Here is a 17,413-nt window from a genome sequence, read left to right as displayed (position 1 = left end):
AATGACACCCACAAGGGCCAGATGAAAAGCTCAGTCTAAGGACAACAGAAATAAATAAGTCAATAAATACATAACTAAGACATTCAAGGATGCATCGTGGTCACATTGAAGACTACATTCAAGGAATGTACATACAGGATGTACATACAGGCCCCTGGAGCAGTTACAGAATAAACCACTTGAGATGAGATTCAACTTTATTGTCATTACACATATACAAGTATAGAGTAACGAAATGAGGTTTGGCATCTCACCAGAAGTGCAAATAAGCAGAAAGTGCAAGAGTCTGTGCTATGTACAGTAATTACAAAATTTACAGATGTAGACAAAAAAAGTGAATTATTAGGTATATCTGGATGGCTGGATTAATGGGATGCTATAAATATAAATAAATGCTATAAATAAGTAATGCTACAAAATAAGTGTATTTTTAGGATTATAATATACAGATTAAGGTGCAGTGAGCATGCTATACTAGTTTACAGATAATATAAAGAATATGGACATAATATGAACATACTATAATACAATAATACAGATGGATGAGAGATGTGTGTGTGTGACCAGGAGGAGAGGTGGGACACGACAAACAAAGAGAAAATGTTGATCTTTATCTCATAATTATGACTTTATTATCTCATTATTTCGACAAAAATCTCAACAAAGCCAAATTTTCATTTTTATTTTTTTAACTGGTGGAAATGGGCTTCCATGTGACTGTTTACAGTTAAGAGTCCTTATGGGTAGAAGACGTATTTTCATTAGCCTGCCTGCGTGAATATGACCTGTAACAGTGCTCGACTCTAAAGTGAGGAATTTTGAAGCTTTATGCAAAATGTGGTAGTGTAGAAATCGTGTCTGCCACATTTTGCATCGTCCTGAGAGTTCTTGGCAGTTCTACATTTCTCGGCGACACCTGAACGTCGTCCTCCAGCTGTTGCGTTCAGGGCGCCTCCGACAGATGAGCGCTCAACGCCTACAACGAACATGGCTGCTGCAGTCAGGATGGGGACGTGGAGCTGTCCGACCAGAGGAACTTTCTATCTATGGGTAGTCCTTCTCGTGGTTTCAATCAGCGCAATGGATGCGGTTGTCGCTGCACCGGAGACCGGGCTGTGGAAAATCACTGTTGTAAATGTGAGTATGTGACCGGAAACTCTTCACATACTGGATTTAAATGCAACACCGGCTAGCTAACGTTAGCCACATTAGCTTTGTTATGCTCAGCTGAGCGGAGTGTGGAGACAATCGCATTGATGCATGTTAACCTTTAATAACTTTGTGTCACATATATTTATATATATTTAGATAAACTGCTCGTATGGAGGTTATCAGTGTTTATTATTAGCTCATTAGCAGTTAGCCCCGCAGAGAAAGGATAGCCGTATGCTAACTAGCTTATGAAACAGCTGTGCAGACTCTGATGAGGAGGAGAGGGACCCTGAGATGTCTGAACTTCAGTCTGTCTCCTGTTTAATATTCATCCTCTCATTTTAAACTTGTAGTTTCAGGTTTCCTTAATTCACCTGCTTATCCTCAAAAACACAATTTGTTGTTGTTTACACAGAAAACACCCATTAAATACAAGTTTCCTTCATTTAAACAGAGAAGTCCTTCTTTTTACTCTAATCACCTTATTTTACTTGTTTTATCTGTGATGTCCCTCCACATGTGTAACATAGATGTAATTACAATAACAAACGTGCAAAATAAAGAAAACCTTATCAGTATTGAGGGGTTCGTAAAGCAATAGAAACTCAGAAAAAGGGAAAAATCTAAAATCTCTTTATCTATTAGACTTGTTATTGTTTTTTTAAACAGATTTATTTTCCCTTTGAGTCATGGATGCAATCAGAAATATTTATTTCAATGCTTAGTAAAAACCTGAACTCTCAAACTCCTCAGTCTTGTTAACTTCATGGAAATTAACAGATCAGGTTACCTGAAATGTGTCTCTTTAAATAATAACTTTATTTATACAGCAGCTTTTAAAAACACAGGTTTACAAAGTGCTTTGACAAACAGCAAAAACAACAACAAACTAAACCAAACACAGAAGAACATAAACAACAACAAGAACATAACAAATACTAAATACTAAAAATAATGAAATACAATTCAACAGAAAAGAACCCAAAGTGCACGATACACAACAGACATATAGAACCAGACCATCACAAGAACCATCACAAGAACCATCACAAGAACCATCACAAGAACCATCACAAGAACCCAGGAAACACAAGAACCATCACAAGAACCATCACAAGAACCATCACAAGAACCCAGGAAACACAAGAACCATCACAAGAACCCAGGAAACACAAGAACCATCACAAGAACCATCACAAGAACCCAGGTAACACAAGAACCATCACAAGAACCATCACAAGAACCCAGGTAACACAAGAACCATCACAAGAACCATCATAAGAACTATCATAAGAAACATTCATAAGAACCATCACAAGAACCATCACAAGAACCATCACAAGAACCATCACAAGAACCCAGGAAACACAAGAACCATCACAAGAACCATCACAAGAACCATCACAAGAACCCAGGAAACACAAGAACCATCACAAGAACCCAGGAAACACAAGAACCATCACAAGAACCATCACAAGAACCCAGGAAACACAAGAACCATTACAAGAACCATCACAAGATCCATCATAAGAACCATCATAAGAACCATCACAAGAACCCAGGAAACACAAGAACCATCACAAGAACCCAGGCAACACAAGAACCATCACAAGAAACATCACAAGAACCATCACAAAAACCATCACAAGAACCCAGGCAACACAAGAACCATCACAAGAACCCAGGCAACACAAGAACCATCACAAGAACCATCACAAGAACCATCACAAGAACCATCACAAGAACCCAGGAAACACAAGAACCATCACAAGAACCATCACAAGAACCATCACAAGAACCATTATAAGAACCATTATAAGAACCCAGGAAACACAAGAACCCAACAACACGAGCTGAGACCAAGAGGAACCAAAGATTTAAAAAGATGTAAGAAACTAAAAGAGCTCAAAGCAAATAAAAAGATAACAGCAATAAGAAGGAAAGAGCAGAAAGAGAAATAGAAACAAGTGGTTAAAGGATTAAAAAAAACAAACTATAATATTAATAAAAATAAAAAGTATATATAAATATAAAACATAAATAGACTAAGTAAGATAAGAAATTACCAAGTTAAAACATAAGACACATTTATGTATTAGAACAGATTGACAGAAGAGTTGTGGTGCTGTGTTTCAGGGAGCATTGTGATGAGGTCAATCATTACATTTTATTTAGCTTTAGAAGGAGTTTACAACCCGCTTTGTGGCTTCAGTCCCAAACAAGACCGCACCCTGTCCCATTTGAAACATATAACCTACCACAAACAGTCAATCTTACAATCAGAATCAGAATCGACTTTATTGGCCAGCTATGACTCCGATAATCTGTGCTCTAAATGTACAAAAGTACAACATTAAATATTAATTAACAAATGTGCAGTGGTGAGGAGTGTTAAAGATGCTGAAACAACATGATAATAAATCCTGTAATGATGTAACAGACGTGTTAATTTACATCATAATTTACATTTTTTAACAGTGAAGAAGAAGTGTTTGTTTTTATCCAACGTGAAGTTATGTAGTGAGAAAACAATAAACATGCTTTCAGAGAAAACCCAGGGTCCTCACGTACATGGGGTTCATTTTCATTTCAGCAAATTTATCACATTGCAGAATACTGTAAACAGTCATGTATGGGTAGCTCTCGTGTTCAAGCACAGATCTCAGACTTCATTGAAGGAGGATTGGAAAGCATCGATCAATAATTTAAGTCCTGAGAAGGTTCAGATTCCCCTCTGTGTCTGAGTCTCTGTTAGTCTGGATCTAGTTGCAGTATTAGATGTGCTGCTCCAGTCTGTCATACAGACATACAGACACACAGTCACACCTACGGACAATATTTAGAGTTTTAGATTTTAGGAGAGAATCACACGCGGTCTGATCGCTGAAGCTGCAGCAGGAAGGAGGAAGAGGGTTAGGGATAACAAAAGTAACATTAACATAGTCAAATATTTTATTTAAATAATTGTATTTATTGAGTGAGTAAGTGTCTGCACATCAGCACATTTAGTGTTTCAACATAATTAAAAATCAGTTTCATAGGAGAAGAATACAAATCAAATGTTCTTTGTTAGACCCTGTTTGCATTTTTTAATTCACAATAACAGTTACATTACATTTATCTCACACAAACATTACTTATCCACCATACACAAGCACCAACAATTACAAATAACACACACACACACACACATGAACAAAGAGAGAAAGAAAAGGGGAGATTTTATGGTGGCCTTGAGAGGGAGGAGAGTGAAATAAGAAGTGGCTTTATGTGTGTGAATTTTCATCCATGAGTGTGTTGATTTGTGTATTCATGTTGTGGTGTTAAAGGTGAGGGTCTGAGTGATGTTTATGTCCTGGGGGGGAGGGGCTTCACTCCCCCAGTCTCAGGTGGAGGAGCTCGATGGTACCAACAGAAATAAACTTACTCTCCCATATTTGTTGTTTTTCCACAGACCTCAAGGCCACTGCTGTTAAGGAAATCCATGTATACAGACACTGACATCCAGTTGAAAGGTAAGACGAGGGAAAAAAAAAAGAGACATTCAACAAAAACGTTTATCCCCTTCTTCTTCATCTTCTTGTGTTCCTCACATTTGGTTTCTTCATCCCTCAGTCGCATCTTTTGGCTGTCCCGAGGACGTGACCTTCACTGTTCACTGGTTTTTAAAATACTACCCCTGTCACAATGAGTTCAACAATATCGAAGTAAGTGAAGCCATTAGTGATAACTACGAGACGGTCTATCTGTCTGGACTTTATTTTGTTAAAATGAGTGCTGAAACGTGTCTGTAGGAAATGTACGAGCGGACGCCTCTGAGTCGAGGGGAGGGCCTGGATCCGAACCCCCTCGGACAAGGAGAGTACATCGAACACAAACACGCCTCGATAACGTGCAACAGTGGACTGCACTCCTTTCCGATGTTTAAAGTGAGTGTGTTGTGTTTCTCTTCACAGCATAGACACAAACAAATCAATTTAAAATATCTCACCATCCGCTAACTGTATGTGGTTTTTTTTCTTCAGAAAGCAAAGGCAGACCCACGTCCAGTCAGTCCACCTGTGGCAGGCGAAGTTCCAGTAAGAAAATATAAAAAGCTCTTTGATTTTACTGTAAAAATCAGGTGTGCAAAATGAATAAATAAAAGAAACATGCTATGTTGAAGTGCTGGCTTCTCAGGTTTGTCAGATATGAGAGCAGTTATCAGGTCAACAGGTGTTGCAGCGATGGAAGCGGTCAAGAGAAGTGGTTCAGATAGAAGTGATTGTACCCGACCTAAAAAGCCTCTGCATGTTTCTAATAAGCTCCACGAGCAGAAACGTGCTCAAACTAGGATCAATATTGGAGATGCTTTTGAAAAATGGAGAGAGGTTAGAACACAGAAAGGTTTACAGACCCATGCAGAGCTGGATAAACACTGAAGCTTCAGAGTCCACCACATGGTGACCTGAGTGAGCATCCACTCTAAAGAGGAGGGGGGGAGACAGCTCTCTAATGTTTAGAATTTAGACTGCAGTACCCATTTTAACCACCAGGTGTCAGAGTTACATACTGCTCCTTTAAGAAAACAGAGCTGTATTATCAGTCACATTGTTCAGAGTTCTGGTTTGATTGAAAGACCCCTCAGTTGAATTTCCCCGTGTGTTATAATTAAAAAGTGATTATTAATTTGTTATACCTCCTCAGGATGAAACCGACACAAAGTGGATAACTGAGGAGTACGACGCCAGCAGCACCGTGAAAATCAAAGACAACGTCATAGCAACCACGTGGAAGGACGGGCCGTACCTGCTGGTCGTGAAGATCGTGTCGAGTAAACAGGAAGCCAACTGGAACCTAACAGGTGACTTCAGGACCTTCTAATGAACTTTGACCCTTTTCGCTCTGCATGGATTCTTTTGAAAAGTCAGTCAGAAGTAAATGAATTAATCAGGAGCTGGTTGTGTTCTTTATTTGTCTAATGTCCTGTTTTGTTTTGTTTGTTTGTTTGTTTGTTTTTCAGTCAATGTGGTGATGAAAGGCAGCCATGGCTTCATTTCTATCACAGAATGGCCTCTTATGATTGTAAGTTTATGACTTCATTGTCATTTACATTTAGGTGACAGTGTACATATCTGTGATTGTAATGTTGTGATTTGACTTGTGTGAACATCAGAGAAAAACTTGATCCTGCTCAGCTCGGCTTCTCAACGAGCCTTTGTTGTGAACTGAGTCAGTAGCTTGTTCATCCAAAGAACCACGTCCACTCTCGTCCACATTCAGTACAAAAAGCATGTTCTTCTGTTTACGAGGGGAAACTGAAATTCAGAGCGCTTTTGGGACACTCTGGTTTGAAAAATCTCAGACCCTGTTCTCTAATACTGTGAAGTCTGTTATAAACTCTACCCCCATTGTCAATCTCAAGGCATAACCTACATCTACAGACCCAAAACCTGTCAGACTAAGCTGAAGCTGAATGCATCTTCATTACCAAAACAAGATATCTTTAAATGAACTGTCCGTGTTTCAGGTTTTAGTCACCACCTTCTGAAGAACGACTGCTCCCACACGTCTTTAGAGACTTATCTCAATTCAATTCAAATGAGCAAATGACAACAATCCATGTTGCCAAAGCAGTACAGAAAAGATTTTGAACAACAAATAATTACAATATATACAGTAAACAAATATAACAAATAGGAATAAAAAAAGAAAATCAAAAATCTCTCCCTCTCTCTCTCTCTCTCTCTCTCTCTCTGTCCCTCTCTCCCTCCCTCTCTCTCTGTCCCTCTCTCTCTCTCGCCCTCCCCCCCCCCCCCCCCCCTCCCTCTCTGTCTGTAGTTCTACATGGTGATGTGCATAGTCTACATCCTGTATGCTCTGCTGTGGTTCCTGTGGGCGGCGTGCTACTGGAAGGACCTGCTGAGGATCCAGTTCTGGATCGCGGGGGTCATCTTCCTCGGGATGGTGGAGAAGGCCGTCTTCTGTGCCGAATATGAAAACACCAACGCTGTGGGCTCCGCCTGTAAGTGTCTACTGAATGTATTAACGTCTCTTTTTGAATAAGACATTAAGACGTTTTGTGTTTTTGATTGTAATGTCGTCTCTCCAGCTCCAGGACTGTTGATCTTTGCGGAGCTGGTCTCTGCCCTCAAGAGGACTCTGGCTCGGCTGCTCGTCATCATCGTCAGCCTCGGTTACGGCATCGTGAAGTAAGTTGGCAGAATCTCTGAACACAGCTGTTTCCCGTCGTTCTGAATCTGACACTTTGTATTTATATTCCTTCATGCCTCTTTGATTTCAGGCCTCGACTGGGGACGGTTATGCACAGAGTCGTCGGGCTCGGCATCCTCTACTTCGCCTTTGCCAGCATTGAAGGCGTCCTGAGGATAACTGGGGTGAGTTCTGCTGTCCCACCAGGGACGCTGGAAGTCAGTTTCAGTTTGGGGTGCTGAGAGAATTAAAATTCAAATAACTTTATTTATCCGTTAGGCTCTATTAAAAGCATGATAAATAGGTCATAAATAATTGTTATAAGCAGGTGCTGAGAGAAATATCGCTATATGATGACAAAATTCAAGGGTAACATAGAAATATTCTGCAGTCTGACAGGACGATCAGACGTCTTTGATTTCTTTGTCTCAGACAAAAACAGGGAAGATAAAACATGTTTGATTTCAAATCAACTCCCTAAACAAACTTCTTGGGTCTTTTAGAGTAGTGGTTCTCTACTGGTCGAGCCTTAGGACCCACTTATTGAAGAGGTGGTCTCGGGCATGATTGGTGTGTGCTCGAGTACGGTCCGCGGGAGATGTGAACGCAACCATTCAACAAACAAGGAAGTGGACCGCTATATGATGTAATATTAAACGGCTCCTGTCGCTACAAAAACCCCTCGTTTCCACACAGCACAGGCACGTTTCATCCTCTATGTGGAGCCACTGGTGTATAATAGTGGTCTTAGGGTGTGACCTGTGATGACCTCTAGTGCCTGGTGTCTGATTATCTAACAGCTATTAGTACTTAATGTGCAAAAAAAACAAGATAATTATCAGTGTCCATGCTTTGTGTTCAGATTGTGTTTTTGTGTCTCTGACGTCAAAATTTGTGGATTTTGTTTGATTTTGTTTTGTTGTGGGGCCAAAACGAAGGGTCAAGACAACGGCCCTGTTCTCATTACAGTGATTACTCTGGCTGTGTTTGACTCCGGCACCATCTGGTTCATATCCTTCCAGTGTTCATCGCGGCAGCATTAATATTCATTCGTTTTTATTCCCTCATGTTGTGATGAAGAAGTTATGACCCCGCCCCCTTCAGGTGGATGAGTTGATGTGTTCTCCTTTTGCCCCTTGATGAATGGATCTACATTTTTTACTGCCCATGCTGCTTTTTTGATCTCCCGTCCTATCTGTGATTTCTCCTCGTTTCCTCTCCTCTTCCTTCGGATTCCTTGGGGGTCCTGCTCTGTCCTCCCTTCTAGGCGAAAGACTCTGACTTGGCCCTGCTGGCCAACATTCCCCTGGCTCTGCTTGACTCCTCTCTATGCTGGTGGATATCCTTTTGTGCACCTACAACCTTTCCCCTGTGTGGTTCCCCTCTGCTCCTCACCTGCTTCACATGAGCCCAGATTAGACCGGGGGAGGGGGGTCATTCATCTACTCATTTGGGTTCGGTTTGATGGTCCATCCTCACTCCTTCTGTTCCTCCACAATCAAAAACATTCTGCTTTTTTTTCTAAACTAATTGACCGTCTTGATCCAAATTAGCAGAAGCGGACCTGGCTAATATTTCACTGTGCATGCAAAAAAACAACATCCTCCTAAAAGTGATGCTTCATTATGATTTATTTCATTTTGATTGGCCTAGTTTTATTTCTTTCTATCGACATTTTGAAATCTGCAGCGCCGTAACAAAGCTCTGCCGTCGTTTCATCTTTGTGCTTTCAAATTGATGACACAGCGGTGTGATGTTGGTGTCCTAGTCTGTGAAATTCAAACTGTGTAAGTGTTGAAGAAGTGTAACTCCACATACACCCAGGACCCAGGCTCTGTACATGTAAGCTCCAGGTAGTGACGACGTTCATACTTCCTATTTTAATTTTTTATTTAACCAGGTAATAACTATGGAAGCCCATTTCCCATAATTTCAAATAATATTATCTCATTATTATGACATTATTATCTCGTAATTTTGATTTTTTTTTTTTTATCTCATAATTTAGACTTTTTATCTCATAGTTATGACTTTATTATTTTTATTTATTTAACTGGAGGAAATGGGCTTCCATAAATAACCCATTGAGATCAAGATCTCTTTCACCTGGCCAAGAGGGCAGCAGCATCACATCATAATAAATATTACATGATAAAGAAACAGTTTACATACTAGAAGTTAAGAGACAACAACGATTACAATGTGCAAATTAGTTCACAGATAAAGTGCAGAGTCGTGATGACAGATTACAATTCAGAAACACAGGCACTGTCCAATAGTCTATATCTACCACATGGCCCCTCTTGGCTCCCCTACAACTCAACCATGTCGACCAAAAGACATCACCGGGGTGATTTTATATACTTTATTAATCCCTGAGGGAAATTCTGGTTTACGCTCTGTTCTTGAGCAACATGCTTCTCACACTCATGGACAAACATGGACATGCATTAGTGAGAGATGTCAATCACACAGGCAGCTCCTCTCCAGCTACCAGACCAACTTACATATTGTGGTCCGTATCGGAACTAGCAACCCTCCTGTTCCTAACCCAAGTCCCTACTGACTGAGCTACCCTGTTGAGTGAGAACCTTCCTTCACTGCTGTTTCAACCTATTAGTCCCTACTTGGTACGTATTGCTTATTTTTATTATCTCTATTCTATTTTATTTCTTACTGCTGTATTGTGTGAAGAGCAATGGTAACACCGAATTTCCCCCTGGGATTAATAAAATATTTCTGATTCTGATAGTAACCACGACACCTCCGGAAGGCCGGACAGTTGACGCTTTAGTTAACTTTAATCTTGTACTTTGTGTAAAGATTCTGCACAAAATAGAATAGGCTGTTTCTGACATCCACCATATTCTTTACACATTTCATTATTTACAAGTCTTATGTGTTCTGTATACACACACACATGTGACTCAGAGTCTGCAGGGCGGAGCTGTTTCATAAAGTAGGATTGTACGATAGCGTTCGGTTAATTTATATTCTAGTCCTCCCCATGTTTACCTTGACTGCCGCTCACATTTTTGTCAGCCTGGCACAAACCATCAAGACCCTGAAGCTGAGGAGAAACCCCGTCAAGCTGTCTCTGTACAGACACTTCACCAACACGCTCATATTTGCAGTCATCGGTAAGTGGAACGACTACGCCTGAACGTGTCATGAAATATGCTTCTCTCAGTTTATCTGCAGAAAACAAAAAACTGATTTTTCTTCCTTTTCCCCCCTCAGCGTCCGTCATCTTTATGGGTTGGATAGCGAAAAAGTTCCGGCTCGCAGATTGTCAGTCTGTAAGATTGGTTTGTGCATCTTAAGCAGCAGTATTTTAAATATAAATTAGACTCATGGGTTTACATTTTTTATCGGCTATTTGACCCGTTTCTCTCCCCGAAGGATTGGATCGAGCTGTGGGTGGAGGACGCTTTCTGGAGGTTCTTGTTCTCCGTCATTCTGTTTGTCATAATGTTCTTATGGAGGCCGTCTGCAAACAACCAGAGGTAAGCAGAGGAATCAGGACTCTTTGATTCACTTCATCAGTTTGTTCTTTGTTAACATATTTTAGGAAAAAAGGGCGTTCAAGTATACTGCTCCCTTTTCTTGGAATCGGTTGTAAGATACTTTTAAATCTTCTGGAGCTGGTTTCCTTGAATGTTTTTAAAGGTGGTCTTAATGATCTGAAGGCAGAAACATCTGACTGTAGATGTTTTAACTAACTCGTATTGTTGCTGATGACTTATGACAGATTCGGATGAACGGTTCTTTTTGTGATTACTGTATTTATGTTAATTATTAAGTGTTTTATGTCTGAAACCCTGTAGTTGTGCTGCTGCCTGTCTTGGCCAGGAAGCTCTTGTGAAAGAGATTTTTAATCTCAATGAGACTTTTTCCTGCTTAAATAAACTAAAAATCTTTACAACATGCACAGGTATGCTTTCACGCCTCTCATGGACGACTCTGACGACGACGAGGAGATCGAGGAGTTCATCGCCTCTTCAAACATCGGTACGGTCACATCATCAGAGCGTCAAAATTAGCCGTAAAGTGTGAACATTTGCAGCGTCTGAGTCTTGATGTCTGATGTGTGCTTCTTGTTTTTTATTCACAGCTGATGGCATAAAGCTGAGAGCATCTAAAAGTGACACAAACGGCTCTGCAAAGCCTCCAGAACCGAACCCGGTCAGTGACAAAACATCACCCCCTTTTTGTTTAATAAATGACGTCCAGAGTTTATTAAAGCAGCTGAACAAGAGAGACTTATTTCAGCAGATGGCAGTGTTGACTTTTTTCTCAACTTAATTTGTCTCTCTTTCCCAGGATGACGACTTGAAGTGGGTAGAAGATAACATTCCCAGCTCTCTTACTGATGTGTAAGCGTCCCGTTCATTTAAACTTTTTTCATCCAGTTAGATGATTTCATTGAAGGATTCTGTGGTTCTAACGGCATCTCTTTGTGGTTCCCTGCAGAGCTCTTCCAGTCCTCCTGGACTCTGATGAGGTATGAACTACATCACTTTACATACATATATGTACTCATCATATTTTATTTAACAAATACCTGAAAAACCTGACCAGAAAATACACATAGTGCTTTTACACTTCAGAATCACAATCAGAAATACTTTTAATCCCAGGGGGAAATTTGTTTGCTACAGTTGCTTATAACACCAAAAATCAGGAGGAAGTACAGATAAGTTCACAATATAAAATAAAATAAAAATAGCAATAACAACATAATAAGCATGAGTACCAAGAGAAAGCAATAATGAAGTATTGAAAAGTAATAATCTATGTTCAAGCGCAGGTAATTGAGAATATAAACAATATTTACAAACATGAATATACACTGATGGATTAACAGCGTATGTATAGATTGCATGTTTGATGTATAAATATTGTCCAGTTTTCAACAAGACTCCTGAAGTTTTCAGGTTGAGCTGCATGTTTGGACACAAGCAGAAACCTTTTTTAGCCAAACGTTATCCAGAGTTTCTCCTGCTAGACCCTGAGTACTTTTTCTGCAGAAAGTCAGAGTGAGTTGATGTAGAGAACGCAGCAGGATATAATCAGGAGAATTCACCTGGAGCGAGTGGGAGGGGTTGGTTTTTGTGCCCACATGCACAGAGGCTGCAGTCCTTGAAGTAGATGGCCCAGGTTCAGATCCGACCTGTGGCTACCCTCCAGCATGTCAGCCCCTCTCTTCCTGGTTTCTGACTCTGTCCACTCTCCTGTCCCTCCAATAAAAGCACAAAAACCTCAAACTTAATAGATTGCCTTTACTGTCAATAAAAAGTGTGCAACATATTTCCATCTCTTTTGAGCACATGACAGATAAAATGTTATTCCCTACATGCACATAATCATTTAAAGCACACAAACACACATAATCGAATAGAGAAAGGTAGAAGGGAGAGCATGTGTGTCTGAGAGTTTAATCAAAACTTGACCCGTGTCTGTGAAAATGTTAAGTTTTTATTTCCGTCTACCTTCCCAGGAAATCATGACGACAAGGTATGAGATGTCCAAGCTGGAGTGAGGAACCGCGTTTCCAGACTTCGACTGACGTGGAGGGAGAACCCTGCAGCCGTGCCCTGACCCCGCTGCAGGGTTTTTTTTCTCCCCAGGATTTCCAGTCGGGTGGTGATGGCGGTGAGGGTGGTGGTGGTGGTGGTGGTGGTGTGCCATTTAATACTTCAGGGGACCTTCCTGTCCTGTGTGTGTTGATACTTCGCAGGGTGGAGCAGACCACAAAGTAGGAGGACTTCTGCTCATTTCCTCATCTTTACTTCGGAGCCAAGGACTCAAGAGAGAAAGAAAAAAAACAAACTGTCTTTCCACTGACCGACTGTTCCCCCTGATATGATCAGCTTTGAGCCTTTCTTTCCAAAGAGAATGTTTCTTTTTATATTAAGTGCTGTATTTATTTCTGTAATGTTCATTTGGGTTTCTTTTAGAAGAGAATGAAGAACAGTGGGCCTCACTCATGCATGAACATAAACTCAGACAGTGTCTTTATTTGAGTGGTTGAGAAGGTCCTTATTTTTGATGGGGAAAAGTAATCATAAGGATTTTTATTTCTTAATTATTCACTTTAAGAATATTTATCGAAGATATTTCTGCAGCCATGACGGATGTGAGAATTTGACTCTAACAAATCACTTACAATAGGATCTTAAGCTTAAAGTTGTGAAGTCAGTAACGATATGTAACTCTAATCTGGAGCATCACAAGTAACATTTTGTTTTTCAGTTTTAAAGGTCACATATCCTCCTCCTCTTCAACCAGTTTAAATAAGTCTCAGAGCTCCCCAAAACATGTGTGTGAAGGTTCTTGTTCTAAATCCACTCTGATCCTGTATTTGATCATGTCTATAAACCCCTCTATTTCAGCCCTGCTCAGAACAGGCTGTTTTGTGTCTGTACCTTTAAATATGTAAATGAGCTGTGTATGATCACGCCCCCTCTCTGGAAGGTGCTGAGACCTAGCTGTGGGAGTGTCACCGACCTGGGGGAGGGGCTCTGCCCTTTGTGATGTCATGAAGGGAAAATCTCCAAACGGCCTGTTTGAGCACACATTTTCTGAAAAGTGGAGCAGGGAAAAGATGTAGGGGATGGACTTTTCACATCATTGGGGGGTTTGTAGACAGACTAGAGACACATATTAGTGTTAGAGAAACACGGTGAAGAGGATTTTGCAGAATATGTGACCTTTAAAATCTGAGATAGGAAACATTTTAAAAACTGAAAAAACGGCTTTTCCAAGTAACTAATTTCCTCTTGTGCACTCTTGAGGATCAAAGCTGTGCCTACACGTCCGACCAATAACCCTGAAAGTGTTGTCCATGTCTCAGATTGAAGCTACTTTTTCAAACTCCGTATTTATGTGTGCGAGGGACGAAGTACAAACGAGTGATTTTGTGCAATTTTTAGTGGCTTCAGTAGCGTTAATCTACTGTATGTGTGTGTGTGTGGGCGGGCAGGTTTTTAGTGTCTTCTGGAATAAGGAGCAATATACTGTGCACGTCTGTTAATATGGAGTTAAATAATTTCATTATTTATTTGGGTTTCAAGTGTACTTATACGTTGTTAAAGTGTGTTCACCCAGGTTTTCTCTGCAGTGTGTTTACAGCGTGTGCTTCCGTGTTTTTATTTTTCATGTACTGGACCCTGAAAAGTCGTTGATAGATACTTTATTAAAGCTGTGTAAGAGCAGCTGCAATCACAGTCACAACACTAAGAAAATCAGTGCATCTCCGCTGCTGATCTTCTTTGCTTTGTTTGCTGATAAAGTCGATGCATTCCTTCACAAACAGTCTTCAGATGTTTCTGTGTGGTTGGAGATGGCGGGTTCCTGTGTGCTTGTCGAAGGAGAGGCCGTCCTTTGTCAATGTGGTGTCATGTAATCTTGATTTATAAGATGCGATTTTGTGGTTAGCAAAAGCACAAGCTGATCACTTTGGTTTCTGATCTCTCTGTTCCCCTTGTTTTTTTTGTTTTTTTTGTTTTTTTTGTTCTCGTTTGGGAAGCCTGGAATAATCGTGCTTATGATGGCACGCTGTCCTCCTCTTATATAAATCTGCAGACACCTGCAGTGGACCTCCATGTTATTTGTACAGATGGGTATTTGACTAATTCCTGTTCTTACATAATTCACACAGGTGGAGAAGTGTCGGGGATAATATGACTCCTCTTTTCTCTCTTTTTCATGAAGATCTGGGCGTGAACTTTTCATATACCTGCACTTTTTCTTCTCTAAATGAACTGAGAACAGACGACTGTTTGTTTTCCTGAGTTATGATTTTTAAGTATTAATTTGAAAATAAAAAAATACTGTAAAAAAGTTTGTTACATCGCTTTGAATCTGTTTCTCCTTACAGCTTTACAAATACCAGAGACGAGAGGTAACAGGAGAGTTGAGTGTTTGGATGAATGGGCTATTGTGAGGAACAATCGTGATGAATGATAATGAAAGGCAGAGGCTGACATACTGAGAGGAGGCTTTGAAAGAAGTCGAGTTCCTCAGAGTGCAAACTAAGTTCTCTCTCTCTCTCTCTCTCTCTCTCTCTCGAGTCGTTGGCCGTTAATGGGCTTGTGACTCGGAGGGTTGCAACAACATAAAATCCAGAAACAACCTTGTGTGTTTGTCATTGCATTATTAATTTCTAGAGAAAGATCTGGTCGAGCTAATAATACACATTCAGAGTTCATAACCTTCATACCCTCTGAAAGATTCTGCTGCAGTATTTACAACCCTGTTTCTTTTAAAGTTGGAGCGTCTAGTAAAATTTAAATAAAAACAAATGTGATGATTTGCAAAGCATTACCTAAAACATTCTTATTAAAAACAGCACAAAGACTACATAACACATTTTCTCGTCCATTCAGGGGCGTCTCCAGAGTTTATTAGGCCCCCGAGGCAAAAACTTACAGGAGGCACTCTAACCGGCATTCATCACCTTTATGTTATAAATGATAGAAACATTGAATGGAAGAGTTCTGGGGCCTTTTTTGAAGAGGAACGATCCACTCAGGACTAAAGGGGGGGGGTCCATAGCAGCAAGCCCACCCCACCAACAATCCAGAGGAACCTACAAGACATGAGATCTCAGGAGCTCCCAGGAATAATATTTGGTTAATGACTAAGTAATGATCCAATGTCTCCCCTTCAGTCTTTGGTGAATTTGAAAAACTTGTTTTTTTCACAGGAATAATGCATGCGACGCTTAGCATTGTAATGAGAGCGAGTGCTATCAGATGGGGCCCTCATGGGGAGGTTTCCTACTGTCATTGCAAAGTTTGCACATTTAGAGTCTCCGTAGTGGTTTAAAGTTGACCAGCATTCATAATATCCGAGGTTATTTTAAATAAAAAACCTCAGCTGCAACTCTACAAAAAGGAAATCACCAAGAAAACCTTCAAGATTTGTTTATGGAGGAAAATGTGGCAGAGAAATAACGATTACCTTAAATTAGATGGTTCCACACTAGAGCAACCGGCTGCATTGATTGACTCATATTTACTCATTAAGTGATATTTGTTTCAAACATAAAAACCGTCATTATTATGGGCTGTAACGGCAGATTTCAGGCGTCTTCAAAGTGAAATACAGGAGCAGAGGGATCTCCTTTCTGCTTCTCTCATCTCGCACATTTTTCTGGATTTCTTCCAAACATTTTATCCCTGCACGAAAGACGATCCACAGGCGACCTCTCCCCCTCTCGCCTCTCTCCTGGATAATAAACGTTGTGTAAATTCCTCCACAATTCCTTTCATTCTGAACGAGCACACCGGCGAAACACGTGCCTCCTGTCAGGTTCATGAGGATCCAGAGTTTGAAAGGTGCTCTGAGTTTAAAGTTTGGGGATGTTTAAGCTTAAGGAGATATTGTAACTACGGACATTTAAAACACTTTTAGTGGTTATAAAATCCCCTTTTTTGTACATTTGCCTGAGCTTTCTGTAAGTGAGACAGATAAAAATCACAGAATCAAACCGCTGGCTGCATATGAATATGGACAGCACGTCTCGATTTTCCTCTGTTGCACAAAAGCGGAGCCAAAGTACCTTGACTCTCCTGGTAAGGGAAAGTGTTATGACTGTATTGTTAGGTTTCCATGTTTTCTCTCACTGCTCCTCCTCTACTTATCGCGTTAGGAACTCTGCCAGGAGTCGCATTGGTCACCAGAGCTGTCAATCATCATGTTACCCGCCCTTTTTAGGATCAAATGATTGAAAAAACAAAACGACTATAAATGAACTCAAAGACATATCAGCTTTATAATAACCATAACTTCATAATCAGGGTTTAACAATAATTAATTTGACTTGTGTATTAACATAGTTTGCCTCATCTCCCATCTGATCACATTGAGGAGGTGGAGCTTATGACTTACACCGTGTCCTCACAATACGCTGGTGTTAGATATTGCGTAGAATTGGCTGCTCCCTGTCTACACGGCATCTCTTAAATAATGACTTCTCCGCTCTGTGAATTTCAGTTTCTCCTTGTGGATAGAAAGTCATGGTTCTTTTAAATGGTGGACAAATGGAGGTGTGTTCTTTGGT

The 17,413-nt window shown here is 40.4% G+C and overlaps 1 protein-coding gene across 2 annotated transcripts; it reads left to right on the top strand.

Annotated features, from left to right (window-relative positions):
• The first annotated feature begins 959 nt into the window (after positions 1-959).
• tmem87b (transmembrane protein 87B) lies at positions 960-15,485 on the top strand. 2 transcript variants are annotated; one of them, XM_065959581.1, is made up of 19 exons: positions 960-1,137; positions 4,607-4,667; positions 4,768-4,859; positions 4,947-5,081; positions 5,178-5,231; positions 5,839-5,995; positions 6,155-6,216; positions 6,973-7,156; positions 7,244-7,343; positions 7,436-7,529; positions 8,612-8,685; positions 10,378-10,484; positions 10,585-10,643; positions 10,747-10,850; positions 11,279-11,355; positions 11,459-11,529; positions 11,668-11,720; positions 11,818-11,848; positions 12,845-15,485. In XM_065959581.1, exons 1-19 carry the CDS (start codon positions 988-990, stop codon positions 12,884-12,886), a joined length of 1,707 nt encoding a protein of 568 aa, XP_065815653.1. In that variant the 5' UTR covers positions 960-987; the 3' UTR covers positions 12,887-15,485. The 2 variants fall into 2 exon arrangements, with proteins under 2 accessions (XP_065815653.1, XP_065815654.1); XM_065959582.1 differs by lacking the exon at positions 8,612-8,685 and adding an exon at positions 8,283-8,356 and having other exon boundaries at positions 961-1,137.
• Positions 15,486-17,413: the final 1,928 nt, after the last annotated feature.

This window comes from Labrus bergylta, chromosome 10, assembly GCF_963930695.1.
Source record: "Labrus bergylta chromosome 10, fLabBer1.1, whole genome shotgun sequence".
Taxonomy (NCBI): domain Eukaryota; kingdom Metazoa; phylum Chordata; class Actinopteri; order Labriformes; family Labridae; genus Labrus; species Labrus bergylta.
The sequence above is the reverse complement of the archived record's forward strand: the minus strand, read 5'-3'. Positions and strand labels throughout refer to the sequence as shown.